Source organism: Schistocerca gregaria, chromosome 7 (genome assembly GCF_023897955.1).
Source record: "Schistocerca gregaria isolate iqSchGreg1 chromosome 7, iqSchGreg1.2, whole genome shotgun sequence".
NCBI lineage: Eukaryota > Metazoa > Arthropoda > Insecta > Orthoptera > Acrididae > Schistocerca > Schistocerca gregaria.
Genome location: NC_064926.1, coordinates 274150193 through 274168472, shown reverse-complemented (window position 1 = coordinate 274168472; position 18280 = coordinate 274150193). Strand labels below are relative to the sequence as shown.

The 18280-nt window shown below is 40.3% G+C and overlaps 1 protein-coding gene across 1 annotated transcript in view; it reads right to left on the bottom strand.

Moving 5' to 3' along the window:
* Nucleotides 1-1687: 1687 nt before the first annotated feature.
* LOC126281454 (uncharacterized) overlaps nucleotides 1688-18280 on the bottom strand; it is a 62292-nt gene continuing 45699 nt past the window's right edge. Inside the window, exon 4 of the mRNA XM_049980438.1 lies at nucleotides 1688-1894. Within this exon, the coding sequence (XP_049836395.1) occupies nucleotides 1736-1894 (159 nt within the window). The 3' untranslated portion in view covers nucleotides 1688-1735. The remainder of the gene's footprint in view (nucleotides 1895-18280) is intronic.

The window sequence follows — 18280 nt, the reverse complement described above, 5'->3', positions numbered from 1 at the left end:
GGCTCATTTTGTTACTTCTCTTCAAATCACATTAATAATGGAATGGAAACACACAGCAACAGAATGTACCAGCGTGACTTCAAACACTTTGTTACAAGAAATGTTCAAAATATCCTCCGTTAGCGAGGACACATGCATCCACCCTCCGTCGCATGGAATCCCTGATCCGCTGATGCAGCCCTGGAGAATGGCGTATTGTATCACAGCCGTCCACAATACGAGCACGAAGAGTCTCTACATTTGGTACCGGGGTTGCGTAGACAAGAGCTTTCAAATGCCCCCATAAATGAAAGTCAAGAGGGTTGAGGTCAGGAGAGCGTGGAGGCCATGGAATTGGTCTGCCTCTACCAATCCATCGGTCACCGAATCTGTTGTTGAGAAGCGTAGGAACACTTCGACTGAAATGTGCAGAGCTCCATCGTCTATGAACCACATGTTGTGTCGTACTTGTGAAGGCACATGTTCTAGCAGCACAGGTAGAGTATCCCGTATGAAATCATGGCGGTGAATCGAGGAAGTACAGTACATACTGACGAAACTAAAATGAGCTGTAACATGGAAATTAAGCGTTTCCGGACACATGTCCACATAACATCTTTTCTCTATTAGTGTGTGAGGAATGTTTCCTGAAAGTTTGGCCGTACCTTTTTGTGACACCCTGTATTTCTCTCCTTCACAAAACCTGTTTTTTTATTGCCAGGGCACATTTTATGTTCTATCTGCTTCGGCCGCATCAGCTAGTTTGCTCTTCAAAAAGCAGAAATCAGCCACTATTTTAGACTCCTAATCAAATTCCCTCAACATTGCCTGATTCATTTTTACTATACTTCATTACCGTTCTTTTTCACTTTTGTTGTTAATCTTATAAATGCTTCTCAAAAAGTCGTCCACGATGTTCAGTTGATTTTCCAAGTCCTTTTTTTAAATTTCTTCTCACTAAATTTTAATTTCCTCTCCAAATTTAGCTTTTGTTGCCTTTATTGCTTGTTCAGTATACAAATAGGCTACTACCTTCTCTCACTCCCTTCTCAACTGTTGCTTTTCCTTCATGTCCGCCAAGAACTTCCAACCACAGTCTGGTTTCTGAAGAAGTCGATGAAAACTTTCCATTCTCCTTATCTTATTAAGCCTAGCTCTAGAATTTCAGAGTGTGTATTTCACTTAATATTATCAAAAACTTTCTCTAATTCCACAAAAGCTATTAATGTAGATTTGTCTTTTTTAGTTTATCTTTCTAAAGTAAGTCTAACAATCTTTCCCTTCTTCTATAACTAATTCGTATAAGTGCTTTGCAACCTTGAGTTATAGTATGTAGCGACACCTGTCAGTCCCCTGTACATTAGGCAACCGCCACAGTTGCTGTGTACATCTGTCTGCATACCTTTTCGAAGAGAATCCAAAGTATGCTAACATTAATGCTTGGATAAAATACAAAATGTTTCGCTTGTCGTTTCAAGCGGTTGTATAAAAGTTGCCATAAATTTAATATAAGTAATAGAGATTACCTTGAAGTTGAATAAAGGTATTTTGTTTGCATCCTATTTCCTCTTTCTTCTATGATATTCTTGGGACTTTTTGATGCCTCATCATCCTACATTACATTCCAACATCAGACGCTGCATGCAAGCAATACGTGATGGTTATGCTCATGAAGTACACAGGAAACAGTAGAAGTCAAGTACACGTGCTTTATTAAATTACTTTATTGTTATTTCTGGTATAAGTACAAGTAGCCTTATCTCCGCGACATTAGTTGAATGGCTGAGAGGATTTTGCGTGCTTCTTCGTAGTCAGACCACACTCCGGGACTGGAATAACTCTTCAGAGCCTCCCCATAACGCTCTTCCAACGTCGAGGCCGTGTTCTGGGCGGATTTCACCTCCGGGTACAAAATCTGAAACAAACGAGTTATGGGTTACCGGTAAACAAGATCTCAGTGCAGTCAGATATGTATTTATAGTGTCAATTATGTGCTCTGAGAATAAAATTTCCCTTTAAACATTAGACATATTCAATAACAAAATATAGATCTACATTATATGATCAAAATTATCCCGACACCTATTAATGGATATTCATGTGGAGTATGTCCACGATTTGGCTTTATGACGGTTTGAACTCTACTAGGGACACTTGCAGTGATGTGTCTGAATGTCTGTGGAGGAATGGCAGCTCATTTTTTCCTCACAAGCCGAAACCAAAGAAGATAGTGACGCTGGAGGCTGGGGCCTCAGGCACAATCGACTTTCTATCTCATCCCAAAGGGGTTCAGGTTGGAACGCTGGTTAGACCAATCTATTTCAGGAATGTAACTGTCCACAAACCATTGCCTCACAGATGCTACTTTATGATAGGGTGCGTTGTCATGCTGCAACAGTTATCGTCCCAGAACTGTTCCTCTACTGTAAACAGTACACAGTGATGGAAAATATCTTCATAACCTTCGGCTTTTAGCGTTCTCTTAAGCTCTGTAAGGGGTCCATACCTTAACAACGAAAAAATATCCAGATACTGCAACAACACCTCCTCCATACTTTTCTGTTGCCACTGCACATGACGGCAGGTGACATTCTCCAGGCATTCGCCAAACCCAAATCGTTTCATCGGATTGTCACAGAGTACAACATGATTCGTCATTTCAAACCACTCATTTCTAGTCAGTTATTGTCCAGTGGCGTAGCTGTTTACACCACCTCAAGCGTCACTCAGGACTGACTACAGAAATAGATGGCTTATAGGAGCCTCTCGATCGTTTTACCCATTCTTTTGGCCACCTCGGTGATCTCGTGGTTCTAGGCGCGCAGCCTGGAACCGTGCGACTGCTACGGTCGCAGGTTCGAATCCTGCCTCGTGCATGGATGTGTGTGATGTACTTAGGTTAGTTAGGTTTAAGTAGTTCTAAGTTCTAGAGGACTGATGACCACAGCAGTTGTCCCATAGTGCTCAGAGCCATTTGAACCATTTTGAACCCATTCTTTTTTAACTCTCTACGCACAGTCATTGTACTACCTGGACTGCTGATAGCATTCCTTCTCCTAATTACATTCAATTTTTTACAACCATGCCCTACATTGTTCGATGGCACCCCTCGTCAGTATACGAGGTCTGTGCTGTCTTGGTTTAGTTGTGTTTTTTTCTCATTATTATAATTTCCATTCCCCATCAGTGGTGGGCTTGCAGCAGTATAAGCGCTGCTCTTCAGCCGAGAGGCATAAATAGTCCGGAAGACATGTAAAACAACATAAAGAAGAAAACATGGCGCAATATAGAAACAAAAAAGGCGGAACAGAAGAAAAGAAAGCATACAAAGCAGTGACTGTAAATCGGAGATAAAAATCTAAACGTAAATTACACAAAAAACACACACTAGATTCAAAGCACCAGGCAAAATACGGCCGGACCATAAAAGTCGCTGGAATGATGAAAACAGCCACGTGATGGACAGCGTAACATCTAACTGTCACAGACGAAAGAGAGGTCGAGCACACAATTAAAACCAAGTCATTAGAGGATAATGCATAATGGCACCGAAACACAATCTAACGCATCACACAGATAACTATAAAAACCTGGGAGGATCTACTGGGGGGGGGGGGGGGAGGGGGACAGGGAAAAGGGGATCGGGGAAAAGGAGGCGAGGATGAGGGGAGAGAAAGGGGGAAGAGGTGGGGGGTGCGCTGAAGGAGGACTGGGGAGGGAAGGGTTAGTTATCGTTGTTCCTTCATCTTTTCACTTCACAAGGACAGCACTAACAGTCGACTTAGGCATTTACAAATGTGTTAGATGTCCTTGACAGGTTTATTACTCAGGTGACAAACAGTGACTAGTCCACGTTCAAAGTCACTGAGTTCACCTGACCGACCAGTTCTGCCGTTACTCCTCTACTGACAACAAAATACTCCACACCTACTTTTTTACTGGCGGGTCCGGTTCTGGTGACATCTAGTGGTCAATTTCGCATTACGTAAGGGTGCAACTCGGTAACAAAACATACATCCACATCGACGTCTACACTCTGCAGGCCACCTTACGATGTACGGCAGAGGGAACTTATCGTACCACTATCTACTAGCACCTTCGCTATTCCATTTACTAATGGCGAGATTTGGTAAAGCTCCGTATGACATCTAATTTCTCCAATTTTCTCGGCGTGCTCATTTCTCGAGGTGTATCTGGGGAAAGGAAGTAGTATGTTGCCCGACTCTTGTTGAAACTTAAGATTTCAAAAGTCTAACAGTAAACCTCTCCGTGAGGCACAGTGAGTCTCTCGCAGAGTCTGCCACTAGAGTTTGCTGAACACGTCCGGAATGATCTCCCGCCGAGCAAACGAAATCGGTCAAAAGAGTGTTTTGTAGGCCACTTCTTTCGTGAATGTATCAAATTTGTATCATCCAAGTAGTTACTGTATTCAGATACGCTTAATCCACAAGACAAAGAAATAGCTGTTTTGAACATCAGAATTCGATTAAATTTCAACGTATTGAAAGATGGAAATTACAATAACAACCTGCATTGTCATATATGAGTACTGAAGAGAGAGGGGGCGTTTTATGAGGGGCAGATAGGAAAAACATATTCGAAGTGGGAGAACAATAGCCCACTCAACAACCAATTATGTTTTCTGTGGTCAATCAACTGAAACTGCTATTTTTAAAAAAAATGCCACTTTGCACCGTTTCAGACTCCATTTTATGACTTCTCAGTACGAGAATAACACGAGAATGAATAAAGCTATGTTTAAAATAACGAAGGCATTGTTTTTCTGCTGAAATTTTCTATGTGTTTGGTAAGTCACATGACCACATTCACATTTGAAATTTTGGAGTTGAATCTAAGATGACGGCTTTCAAGATGGCCGACATGTTGGTGGCATAGCCTATAAAGTTTCCAACTTCCCGTTCCTCGTGTGTAGGGACTCTGTTTCCTTGTTTGCTACTCCATTTGGATTTCATCAGGGTGTTTCCGGACTTATGGGCCACCCTGTATGTAAGTATAGCATTCACATTCTGCGTAGCCTACCAACAGATAAATTCCGTAACCTACCAATAATGCAATGTGACTAATCTCTCAATAAAAAATGCCATAACTTGATCCAACCCAAAATTAGCGACTCTATTTTCTGTTCTGCGTGATGGTGTATCTGCATGTGTCACGTTTTGTGTAAACATTTGGTCATTGTCTGATACACAAAAAGGTTTGCCAATCGGATGTACACTGTTGGTCACTACACCGGAATCAAATAAATCTGACATATTTTTAGTATATAGTTCACTTTTCTTAGAAACATTTATCTGTTCACTGTGCAAATTTTGCAAATCAGGTGTGTTAGACTGGGCAGCATTCATTGTAACGGAACGTGCAGAGTCATCAATCGTCGTTAAATTAAGTGTGGACATGACTGAATTTGTTTGTTCATGATTTGAAATAAAATCATTACTGGTGATCGGCACGCACTGATTATCTGTAATTAGAGGATTATCGCTATGCCACTGAGTGTCGCTAGTAATATCGGTCAAATTATTCGAGTCGGCTTTTTCACTCATTGCGCATCGCGATGTACTGTTATCAGTTTTTCGCGGCATTTCCACAAATCAAAGGTAAGCACAAAATCAAACAAAGTCAAAGCAAAAATGGAACAAATACAATAACAACAAAGAGCAATAAGTTGTCGATGATCTGTGAAGGAAAGAGTGACAAATTAGTAAATGCGTTGCGCCAGATGCAAACTACATTTAACATTAAGTAAATAAGAGCAGATACATAACTGACTACTTCTCAGAAATTCACAAAAATACATACGATCCTGGCCGGTTGTCGCCAAGTGTAACCTCCCCACAGTAAAAATATATAAGTATAGAAAAAAAATGGTTCAAATGGCTCTGAGCACTATGGGACTCAACTGCTGTGGTCATTAGTCCCCTAGAACTTAGAACTACTTAAACCTAACTAACGTAAGGACATCACACACATCCATGCCCGAGGCTGGATTCGAACCTGCGACCGTAGCAGTCGCCCGATTCCGGACTGCGCGCCTAGAACCGCGAGACCACCGCGGCCGGCTATAAGTATAGCATTCACATTCTGCGTAGCCTACCAACAGATAAATTCCGTAACCTACCAATAATACAATGTGAATAATCTCTCAATAAAAAATGTGAGGAGACTAATCTCTCAATAAAAAATGTGACTCACTTATAACCTTTCAATGATTGACTGCGAAGGGTAAAGTGGTAAATTTTCGACGTCACCAGTGCTGCGTCATGGCCCTGAAAGATCATACTGAATAAATTGAAAATTCTTACCTCAGTCAAGTCGCCGTATATAACTGCTCCTATATGAAACTAAACTTTTCTGGCTCAGCCCTGTGCAATGCTGGCCGATAGATTTGTCATGTATAAAAAGAAACAACTGATTTTTCTTTACAATGATCAGGACGACCATGGATTGGAGAAATTAGTAAATTCTTTAAATTGAGATGAATAATTGTCAAAAGTTATTTTTTTTTATAAGAAAGGTTATTATTAAGAGACTTTTCAAACATTTTACATGGGATCTGATATAACAATAGTACATGTACGCGAGGGTGCTTTTACCTTATACTACAATGCTCAGGCTCCGCCATCGCTCCCCACGATCAGCCCAGCCAACTCCACGCACACGATTGCTCGCTACTACTACTCCTACTGCTACACAGTTCCTACTGCAGTCAACACTGCTCTCTGGTCTGAGATTCTCTTATAGCTTACACATCGCAGGCAGCGCGTGAGCAGTCCATAAAAATTACATCTGCTCGAGTGCGCTAGCAACAAATTCCTTAATCATGGACCTCTTACAAACTTTACTTCATTTTTTTCTTCGTTGATGATAAATTATTTTTATAAAATGTACTTCATCATGGTTCTGTTAATCATTTGGTTATACACAGACGTTTTCATGTGCGCACATTTTAGAAACTTGGCCTTAATCGCTAAATTAGGCGTGAAAAATCTATACATTTGTATGATTTGAAGATATGACAGTCGACGTTTGCATGTGTTTTTAGTTTTTCATATTACCTATCAATATCTTTTAAAAATATTACATTTTAACTTTAATTTGAGTTCTTGGCATTGTTTTTCATAAATACCATTTTCACTTCATTGACCAGAGAAAATATAACTATTTGCATAGTGCCCTGTTGTTCTCCCACTTTGAATATGTTTTTACCGCCTAACATTCGTACACCCCCGCCCACTCCCTCACTCTTCCATATCTATATAGTAGAACGCAGGACGTTAATATACATTCATTGGAGTCTTAAATGACTTTATCACGTTCAAAGCGCCTACCTATTTGTTAGTCTGTACGAAGCTTTTTGTGGCTCAAGAACATCCAAAGATGGAAACTATTTGCAGAAACCGATAATGTGAATATTTTTTATCTATCTAAGCGATATTGACGTAATAAATTATTACACAAAGGTTACAGAAGTAATGTTACATTTGCTTCAAATAATTTCAATGAATCACCTTCGGACAACTGAATTTTCCCATTATTTGTTTCACGTCATCATATCACTTTAAGTCGATCCGGAAGTTTACTCCTAGGTATTTTACGGTAGCTATTGTTCACTGCTTTGACCCAAACAGTGTAATCGAACAATAATGGACTTCTCCTATTTATGCACAATTCGCTACATTTATTTACGTTTAAAGTGAAGTGTCAGTCCCTCCATCAGTCATCGACATTCTGCAGGCTCCCCGCATCTCGCTACAGCCTTCTGGCGTAGCAGACGTCCTGCTGAGACAGCATCCTCCTCGACTAGCATCATGGAGTTCCAGAGTTATCCACTAAATCACTAACATAACTGCAAACAGAAGTGCCCCTATAAAACTCCATCGAGGCACTCCTAAAAATTACATTTACATTTCACGATTTTGCTACAGTACAAACGACTGTTGAGTTCCCCTTGCAAGGGTGTAGTATGTCCAATAACAAATCTGTTCCGATATTCGGTAAGCTAGTATTTTTTCCGCTGAAAGACAGTGTGGAACTGTACAGAATTCCATATTTAAAAAAAGTATGGAATCCATCCGAAAGCCTTTGCTTACAGACCTCATTGACAAACAAAGCGAGCTGTTTTTGTGTAAGATTTCTATTTACAGAACCCATTCTGATTTTTACAGAGGAGATTTTCGTTCTCCAAGAACGTCATAGTGCGAGGGCATAAACCATATTCCATAATTCTACAACAGACTGATAGTGGAGATATCAAATCATATTCTAAAATATGATATCAAATCATATTCTATTCTAAAAATCATATTCTTGTGGTGGTAAGAAAAACCTACTTAGCACAGTTCAGAACGAGGCCCACGAGAAAGACAGGCCGCGGCGAGTGCGAACGGGGGTTGGGCCGAGCCCGCTCGCTCGATTAACTCAGTGGACAAAATGCGTTGCTCAACCTGTTAACTCGCAACTGGATGTGCAGGTACTAACGAGAATTGCGTCTTCTACTGAAAGCTGGTATTATGAAGTCTTACTGATTACTAGTCGTGCAACAAAGTTTAAGATCAATTCTCGACATAAATGGTATAATAGCTTGTTTGTAGCATTTAGTCTCTTCTGCGTAACAGTCCTCATTTTATACAAGATGTGGTGCCTTATGCAACAGATAATTATTTCGATATGATTTTAATTTTATTGTACCCCATGATAGACGTAACAAAGTATTAGTAGGCCTATGCAGTTTCTATCATAACAGGTGTAGAAACGCAATTTTTTCTGCTGAGTTCAGCAGCAAGCGAGCGAGTTCGGCCTACCTTCGTGGCGTACGCGCCGCGTCCTGTCTTTCTCGTAGGCTTCGGTCCAGGAGATATGACGTCGTAAACACTGAGATGCGTGAAAAACAGTCGTAGCGTGCATGACATTTAAATTTATTACTTCCTTGCTACTAACTCTATTCGCAGCACATTTTGCAAACAGTATCAACATATGCCGCTACAAAATAATATCATTGTATGTCGTGCCATCTATAATGCGATACGCGAAAAATGAGATATGTGAAAAACTGCCGTATCACTGCATCATTCACGACATTTAAATTATTACTTCTTTGCTGCTTACTTTGTTCACAACAAATGTCGCAGATAATGGCAACTTACACTGTTGAATGTACCTACACAAATACACCGACGGAAATAATCTTAACAGCAAAAAATAATTAATGTTATGAAATTTCTGGAATGCATTTCTCTATGTAACATATTTAAGTGATTAACATTGTAAGATTACAAAAAATGGTTCAAATGGCTCTGAGCACTATGGGACTTAACTTCTTTGGTCATCAGTCCCCTAGAACTTGGAACTACTTAAACCTAAGTAACCTAAGGACATCACACACATCCATGCCCGAGGCAGGATTCGAACCTGCGACCGTAGCTGTCGCGCGGTTCCAGACTGCGCGCCTAGAACCGCTAGACCACTGCGGCCGGCTGTAAGATTACAGGTTAATGTAAGCGAGAGGTAAGCCATTGCGAATGTGAAAGGTTGGTGCATTAATAACTGGTGTAACTGCCAAAATGTTGAATGCTGTCAGGCAAATGTGCATGCATCGCACTGTACAACTGCCGGATGTCAGTTTATGGGACGGAGTTCTATACCCGTTGCACTTGGTCAGTCGATGCAAGGACTGCTAACGCCGTTTGTGGACGACGCTGGAGTTGTCCATGATGTCCATGTTGTCTCGACTGGAAACATATCTGATGATCGATCAGGCCAAGGTAGCATGTCGACACTCTGTAGACCACGTTAGGTTACAACAGTGTTATGTGGGCGACCGTTACTCTGTTGGAAAACACCCTCTGGAATGCTGTTCATGAATAGCACCACAACAGGTCGAATTATCAGACTGACATACAATTTTGCAGTCAAGGTGCGTGAAATAACCATGAACTGCAAGTGTACGTCCAATATGTCTAGTGCGCAGGTAGGTTGAGTGCAGGTCCTCAAGTAGGCTTCTTCTAACCAATATACGACCGTGACTGGTATTGAAGCAGATCCATCTTTCATCACATAACACAACAGACCTCCAGCTCCCCTCCAATGAGCTCTACTTGACACCTCAGAAGTCGCAAATAGCAGTCATTTGGGGTCACTGGAATCCACGCCACAGGGCGTCTGGCACGGAGCTGTCCTTGAAATAACCAATTTGAAACAGTTCGCTGTGCCTATGTAGTGCCAACCACTGCTCAGATTGCTGCTGCGGGTACAGTAAGAGACGCCACAGCCACACGCCAGACACAATGGTGTTTCCTCTCGATAGTGCCACGTAGCCTTCCGGAGCCCGGTCTTCTTGCGACAATACATTTTTGTGACCACCGCTGCCAGCAGTCATGAATAGTGACTACATTCCTGCCAAGTCTTTCAGCAGTATCACAGAACGAACATCCCGTTTCACGTAGACCTATTACACGACATCGTTAAAACTCAATGAGATGTTGATAATGGCGTCTTTGTCATCTTAAGGGCATTATTTACTAACATCAACTCACCACATCCAATTTCAAAGGTAACAAACGCTCATGACCGTTACAGCGTGTATTTAAAGTAAACCTGATTTTCATCCTCATTGTGACGCAACTAGCGGCACTCTTATGCGACATCTGTCAAATTTGAAAGGCATCATCTTTCAGATGTAGAAACACACCTACCAACTATCGCTTATGTCGCACAACTCCTTCTTGGTGTTGCGATTTTTTTCCGTTAGTGCATATCATTTTAATTTATTCTATTCAGTCCTATTATTTCTACAACAGTGCTTCAGTCTGGGCTACTTGCTAAAGCATTCTCACAGAACTATCTATTTTCTAATACGGACACAAAAAATTTTAGTAAATTCTTCATTTGTGTGGCCATTGTGTTCATAATTGCTGGATGATTAATTGAGATATTTCAAATTCGTCTTTGCAGAGGCGGATTTTAAATAACCTAAGTAAACATTGTCTATATTTTCGACCATTTTTTGTCAGTTTTTGGCTGCATACTGATTGTCATGTAGCTGAAAATTGTTATTATTTGTACTTCCTATTCTAAAATTTATTTTGTTTCCTAACTAAGCAGGCATCCTCATTTCCTTGGAGTAATCGTAAATTACCCTTCATATAAATTTGCTTTTAAACTATTATTGCACTCTTGAGCTGCCAAAATCCTTTCAAACAACACGGCGCAGCAATGCAATTATTGCGAGTTAATCAACCTAATGTGCCTTTCGATGTCAGGAAGGCTACAAAACAAGTTAAAGATTAATGAGAGCAATAGCGACAAGAAAAAAATCTTACCTAGCAACTATCATTCGTTTTGACAACTACGGATCACGTCAGTGAGATGATTCAAGAACTCCATCGGTGGTCGGTCTCAAGAATTGGGAGGGAGTCAGGAGGAGTCTTTAGTGATGAACACTGCAGTCCATTTTCTCGCTGCATTTCAGACACGTATTGTATGATTTACGTTGTATTAATACGAACATTCTGATTCATGATCACACAGGTAAAAGTGTGTTAAGTAGGCAGCAATTTGTATTTAAGCCTTTGACTACCATTTGGACGCATGTATCCCCTAATAAGCAATAGAAGAACAAACGGAAATTTGCTGCACGCTATAGCTAGGTGTCAACGTCTCACGAGTAATGGGGAGCCTGATAACGGTTTGCAGAATTCTTAGAATCACAGTGTTCACCTGTAGGCTGTGATGTCTTCAGATTTCATTGTTAACCCTCTGTTCCGCTCCGCTCCCTATCATTGCATCGCATTAGTGCGCGCCTACAGATATAGGCAACCCAATAAACAGACTTGCAAAGCAGGCTGCAGTCTCGCCTTCCCCGGTAATTCATGACAACGAATTGCACGTAAGTATCGACGTTTGCCGCTTCACAAAGGTTCCCGTATTGAGCACCTGCAATATGAGTTAAAAACTTAGAGATATACTCTACACAGTGATGCATGGCTACTTCGTGTATGTCTTATAGTTTTTGTGCAATTGTCTTTCGAAATCCCGCAGGTATAGCCCACATAGGATACAATGGCCGATGCGCGGTGACCAATGGTCGTTCTAAATACTGAGCGAGTTCATTTGTTTGCTCGGAAGGGGAGGCCAACGGCGTCAGAAACATCTCCGCCGGTCAGCGATTTGCTTGTAAGTAAGGCAATGCTCGAAATTCGAAAACGTTTGTAATAAAAACTAGGTATCGTTATGATTTTGCGTTTGGTGCATATTACTTATGTTGTATTGTATGAAATTCGGCTAACATATTGAATTTTTCTCTAGACTTGAGTGGAGGTCCCGACCTGTCATCAATCAGACGAAATTGATCTGAAGTAACACACTCATTTGCTATCGCGCTGCGCTAGAGATAAAGCTAGAGTGAAATATCTACAAATTCCTCATATTTCATAAACCGTTTGAGTTATCAAATTGAGACCTTGTCAAATGATAGCTCACAAAGAGGAGAGTATTTTTCCGTACAGTTGTTATGCAAAACTTCATTATCTACCATATTATTTCACTAAGTACAGACTTTTCCGCTCAGAGAATGTAATTTTTAAGGAGCGTCCACAGCTGGTGAAACGAGAAATGCTCTGGGTTTTGGGACAAAATAAGTGAAGTCATTATACGTGTATTTTACACCGAGGGCGTGCTTTTTCATAAGATGCTGCCTTACTTTCCCTCAGTTCCTTTGTTAATAAACTTAATAAAACACTTTTTCAGAATTCTTTTGTAACTGCATTTGCACAACATGTTAGTGGGGTGAGACTGTAAACTCCCCTGTGTTTTGGCAAAAGAAGCAAATTTTAACACGACAACCAGAGAAATGAGTAGGTTTTACTCAGAATTCGCCACTCGTGACACTTCTCTGAAAATTACAAATGTTTAATAAGCAAGGCCAAAATAAATCGCTACAATTTCAGTGGAATTCTTTTTAGATACTATCCAAAGCAGAGGTCACACATCGTTATGTATGATGACCATGGAAGCGTGGGCATGGAGGACCCCCACTTAATATTTACAAAAAAAAAAAAAAAAAAAAAATGAGTGTAGGCTTTAGTGTAGAACGGCACTCGGCCTCCAGAGCTCAGCATTTCTCCTACAGAACCTGCGCGTAACCCCCACCACTACCACTACGTGCACTGCCGTCTGCCCATCTGACGACCACGGTATTCTGCGCGCACTGTATTTATGAATGGCGTTGCAAGTCCCACCTCTCCAACATGCTGGAAAACGAAAGAGCGGTAAAAACCTATTTCAATTTGTTGCTTCTGATTCTCGCATTAAAATACCCATTAGTATCTTTCACTCCGCAAATAGTATGGTAATCAAAAGGTTAAATAATCTTAAAGCAGTCACTGGTAATGGCGTGAGCGACAAAATGACAAAGTAGCAGCCCGGCGCACGGCCGATGACGCGGAGTCCTTGAACGCGCGTCTGGACGATTTCTCGCAATGGCCACTTCTTGGAACAGGAAATGACAGCGAGACTACTAAGTTAAAACTCGGAGAAAAAACGTCATTGACAGTTGCAGCATGCAACAAATTCTCCGTACATAGCAAAACCCCGACACAACGGTCCCTCTGGTTTATACCTCACTCATAGCATTTCTGTGTGGGTTTCTCATCACAGCTTAACCGCTTGATACCAGACTTCCTGTGTTCGCAAATTATCTTCCACCAGTAACATCCCATTCTAGATTCTTTAAGAAGTCGCACTCACCTTTTTAAAACATCAGTTCCACACATCTCAATGTCTATAGCGTCATATTTTCTGAACTATGACTCATACAATGATATACTTTTGCATATACATTCAGTGTGGATACTGTTTGCAACCTGTGTTACGATTAGAGTTGGTAGTAAAAAAGTAATAAATTGAAACGCCATGTCTGATGCCAATATTTTTATTGCATGAACAATGAAATTGTAGTAAGTTATTAACTATTTCCTTATATTATTTAAAGCGGAGGTCCGGGGGGGGGGGGGGGGAGGGTCAGAGAAAAAACTTTTCGAAACGGTTTGAAATTATATGTAAAGTTTGTTGGATATTATTAAGCGCTCTCATTCCCAAATATTGGATGAATATAATCTGGATAATCTGCGTCCCGTGATCTGTGCTGTCTCAAGACGTACAACTCAGTTTCTAGCTTTAATACTTGGATTATTTTGTGAAAACTTTTAATGTAACATTATAATTTTTAATGAGTAGAATACCACAGTATTTTAAATTTTTAAATCGGTCAATAATAATATGAAATATTGGAAATGAAATTTTTGTTGCCTGTACAGATCATTAGATAAGCAGTCATCGTCTTATCCGTTTGGTAATATACGAGGGCGTCCTGAAACGTAATGTCTCCGATTTTTTTATGTGAAAACTCTTCAAGCTTTTTAAAAAGCAAACGATATTAACATTCTGCATCTTACTCTTCTTGTCTACATATTTCCAGCCCTCTTTCTAGCGTGGAACATTGTGTTGTATAATGTAACTATGTCGGTGCGGGAGTAACAGCGTGCTGTAATCGATTTTCGAATACGAAGAGTTCGTCCACACATGGAATACCCTCCACTTCAGCAGAGCAATGCCAGAACACACACGAGCGATACGGTATCTGTAACAATGCGATGCCTTGGATTCAGTGTCATGGATTATCCTCCATACAGTCCCGACTTGGCCCCATCCGATTTTCATCTGTTTCCTAAACTTAAAGCATACCGTCGAGGACTTCACTTTGATAGTGATGAAGTGGTGCAAGAAGAGGTGAAGTTGTCGCTCCATCAATAAACTATTGATGACAAATTGATGGAGACAGTGTATACCGTGAAATATCTAGGAGTAACTATCCAGAGCGACCTTAAGTGGCATGACCACACAAAACAAACAGTAGGAAAAGCAGATGCCAGAGTGAGATTCACAGGAAGAGTCTTAAGGGAAATGTAACTCATCCACGAAAGAAGTGGCTCACAAGGAGCTAGTTCAATTCTTGAGTATTGTTCATCAATCTGGGAGCCTTATTAGGTAGGACCGATAGAAGAAATAGAGAAGATCCAACGAAGAGCTGCACATTCCGTTGCAGGTTCGTTTAGTCGGCGCGAGTGCGCTCCCGAGATTTTCAACAGACTCCAGTGGAACATCCTGCAAGAGAAGCGTTGTGCGTCACGGAGAGGTTTGCTATTGACATTTCGTGAGCACTTTCCGTGTAGAGTCGGACAACATATTACTTCCTCCATCATACACCTCGCGAAATGATCGCCATAAAAAACTTCGAGAAATTAGAACTAATACGGAGGCTTACCGACTCACTTTTACCACGCGCCATTTGGGATTGGCACAGGGAAATGGGATTAGTTAGTTGTTCCAGAAACACCCACCGCCACACATCTTCAGATGGCTTGGGGAGTATGATGCACAATAGTTTGCACTGCAGCACAGTAATTACAAAAATGACCAACCAAAAATGCGCACGCAAATACATTTGAAGTCGTTAACAATAGAATTAAGATGGTAGGAGAGCCATTTACAGAAGTAGACTCATATAAATGAAATTTTGTAACCAACGATTTCGGATACTATCGTTAATGTTTTAGTTTTAAGTCGATATTTGTTATTACACCGGTTAAAAATATCATAAACATAATTCCTGGGGTGTTAACCATCTTATTTTATCGTGAAAACTGGGCAGAATCGTTATTATATTTTAAACAGGCCACAGAAACACATATCTAAAAATATGTTGTTGTCCAATTCACTATTTACCGCCAACTATCATGGCAATTATTACTTCGACTGGTGATTGGAATGCAACGGCAGATCATTGCACCTGTACAATCTACACAAGATTTTGCGGAACTGAAGTCGGAACGCGCGACTTTATCTGTGTCTATTCTGTCCAGGTTATGAAGCAAGTTGGCGCACAGTGCGCCACCAAGAGCTCATACGGGATTATTATACTCTGCAAGGAACCGTACTGTAAATGGCGATGTGTGCTTCCTGTATATCATCTCCCGCTTTCCTGCTCCCTTCGCGCGCCGTGCGCGAGAAGAATGACTCCCGCCTTATCTCACTGTAGTCAAGAATTTTTCCGTCATGGCCATTTTGCAGGAAGCATCCAGGGGGGATAATGTCTTGTTTCGATCTCCTTGGAACGTGCGATCTCGGAATGTTACCAGTGCACCACACCGTGCTACTTTCACATTTGCTAAGCAAACCCAAAACTAAGCGCGTTGCTCCTCCTCGGATCTTGTCTACCTCCTCTACAAATTGCACCTAGTAAGGGCCGTAGGACGACCACAGTCTAACAAACAGTCTCGACTCTCCAACTCGTTTCTGTTACCCATAGCGACAGCAGCGCTCCAAGTGGCCAGCAAGCGACACTACTGAAAACGATATCGGATGATTACGAATATTAACATTTATAGTGATTTGTAACAGTTATTCCAACGTGGAGTATATGTAACGCCGTAAAAATCTACAATTTGTTATTATTTAGTTTTAACAGATTTTTTATGAATTTCTTGTAATGTACAGACATTCACAGAATGACGTTGTTTTCCTCTCATAACAAAAAATTGCGAGCAAACACTAGAAGACCTGACCTTTTGCAGAAAGACGTTGTACATCTACCCAACGAAGCAGAATAGTGATTACTACACTTTCAGCTATATTAGTGGAAGTGGAATGTAAGAAACCTATATAGAATGTGATACTTACATTATAAATATGCTATCATAGATGAAGCTTAAGAGAAAACCACACAAACGTCATAATAAATCGTCAAACGAAATAAAACTCTTTTTCCAACACAGAAAGAAACCAACACTACAATTGTTACTAAATCTGAGCCACAAACGGCAAGAATCTTTAACATGCTCGCCTTTGAAGCGAAAGTAATTATATTCAAAAAATATTCGTGTATTAGAAAGTCGAGTGAAATGTAAGAATTGTCCAATCAATAATGAAATCATAAGCAACTAGTTGCATAAAAGAAATTTAATTGTTTTGCTGGTTTGCGATAGGCAAAACCTTCTCAAGAAGGGCGCTAAGTGTCCGAATTCGGTAAAGAAATTAAATAATTTTTTCACATTGCGGGGCCAGAGTCATAATGTTTTCCTTTAAAGTCAGTACCGTCATTAGACTGTTGTTTATGTACGGTGTTACGTGGTGTACTCAGTAATGAAACAAAGCAGTAGGCTCTCCCAGAAATATCGGCTCTTAGACATTGTGTCTAATAGTGTATTTTAATACGACAGTATGTATCTTAGGTAATTTATAACACTTAAAATATTTGATAATGACACTTTGAAGCCGAAATCATGATTGTGTAAGTGTAAATGTAACACCGTAAATAAACAACAGTCTAATGGCGGTACTGACATTAAAGAAAGAAATTAAATTTCTTTTATGCAACTGGTTGCGTATTATTTCATTATACGGGGTGTATCATAGTTAATGGCATAAACGCATACAGTTGAAAGTACACGGTACTAGAAGCAAAAAAGTCTCGGTAAACATAGGGTCGAAAATGCATATCTTTAGAGCTACGGGCAATTTTTCATCTTCGATACTGTGAAGCAAATCACTTCTACTGCAAGCCCTTTACTTTCCACATTTTTGGAAGCAGTAGTATGGACCAAATCAAGAAAAAAGTCCAGTAAACATTTGCTCTAAAATGCTTACCTTAAAAAGTTATGAATAATTGTTCATTAGAAGAGTTGCGTTTCCAAGTAGCGAAGATGAGCACGTGCTCATAGCTCTTAAAGTATGCATTTTAGAGCACATGTTTACTCGATATTTTTTTTCGTTTTGGTCCCCATTACCATTTCCCAAAATATCGAAAGCAAAGAGCTTTCAGTAGAAGAGATTTGCTTCATAGTATCGAAGATGAAAAATTGTTCGTAGCTCTTAAGGTACGCTTTTTCGACCCTATGTTTACTGAGACTTTTTTGCTTCTAGTATCGTGTACTTTCAACTGTATGCTTTTACGTCATTAATTATAATACAACCTGAATACAACGAAGGTTGCTGAAGATGGATAAAATACTAAATTGGCAACTCATTAGACTCCATAAAGAAGTTTTAGTATGAAGGAAAGGGCCTATGGTAATAATAGACCGACAGCAGAAATATATGCTACTCATGCTTTAACTATATCTTAATAATCACTTTCCTTCAACGGAATAAGCTGCAAATATACACATATTCGAAAGTATTTCTTCGTGAATAAGTTGTAGTTTGTTACTGAATCAGTGTGATTCAG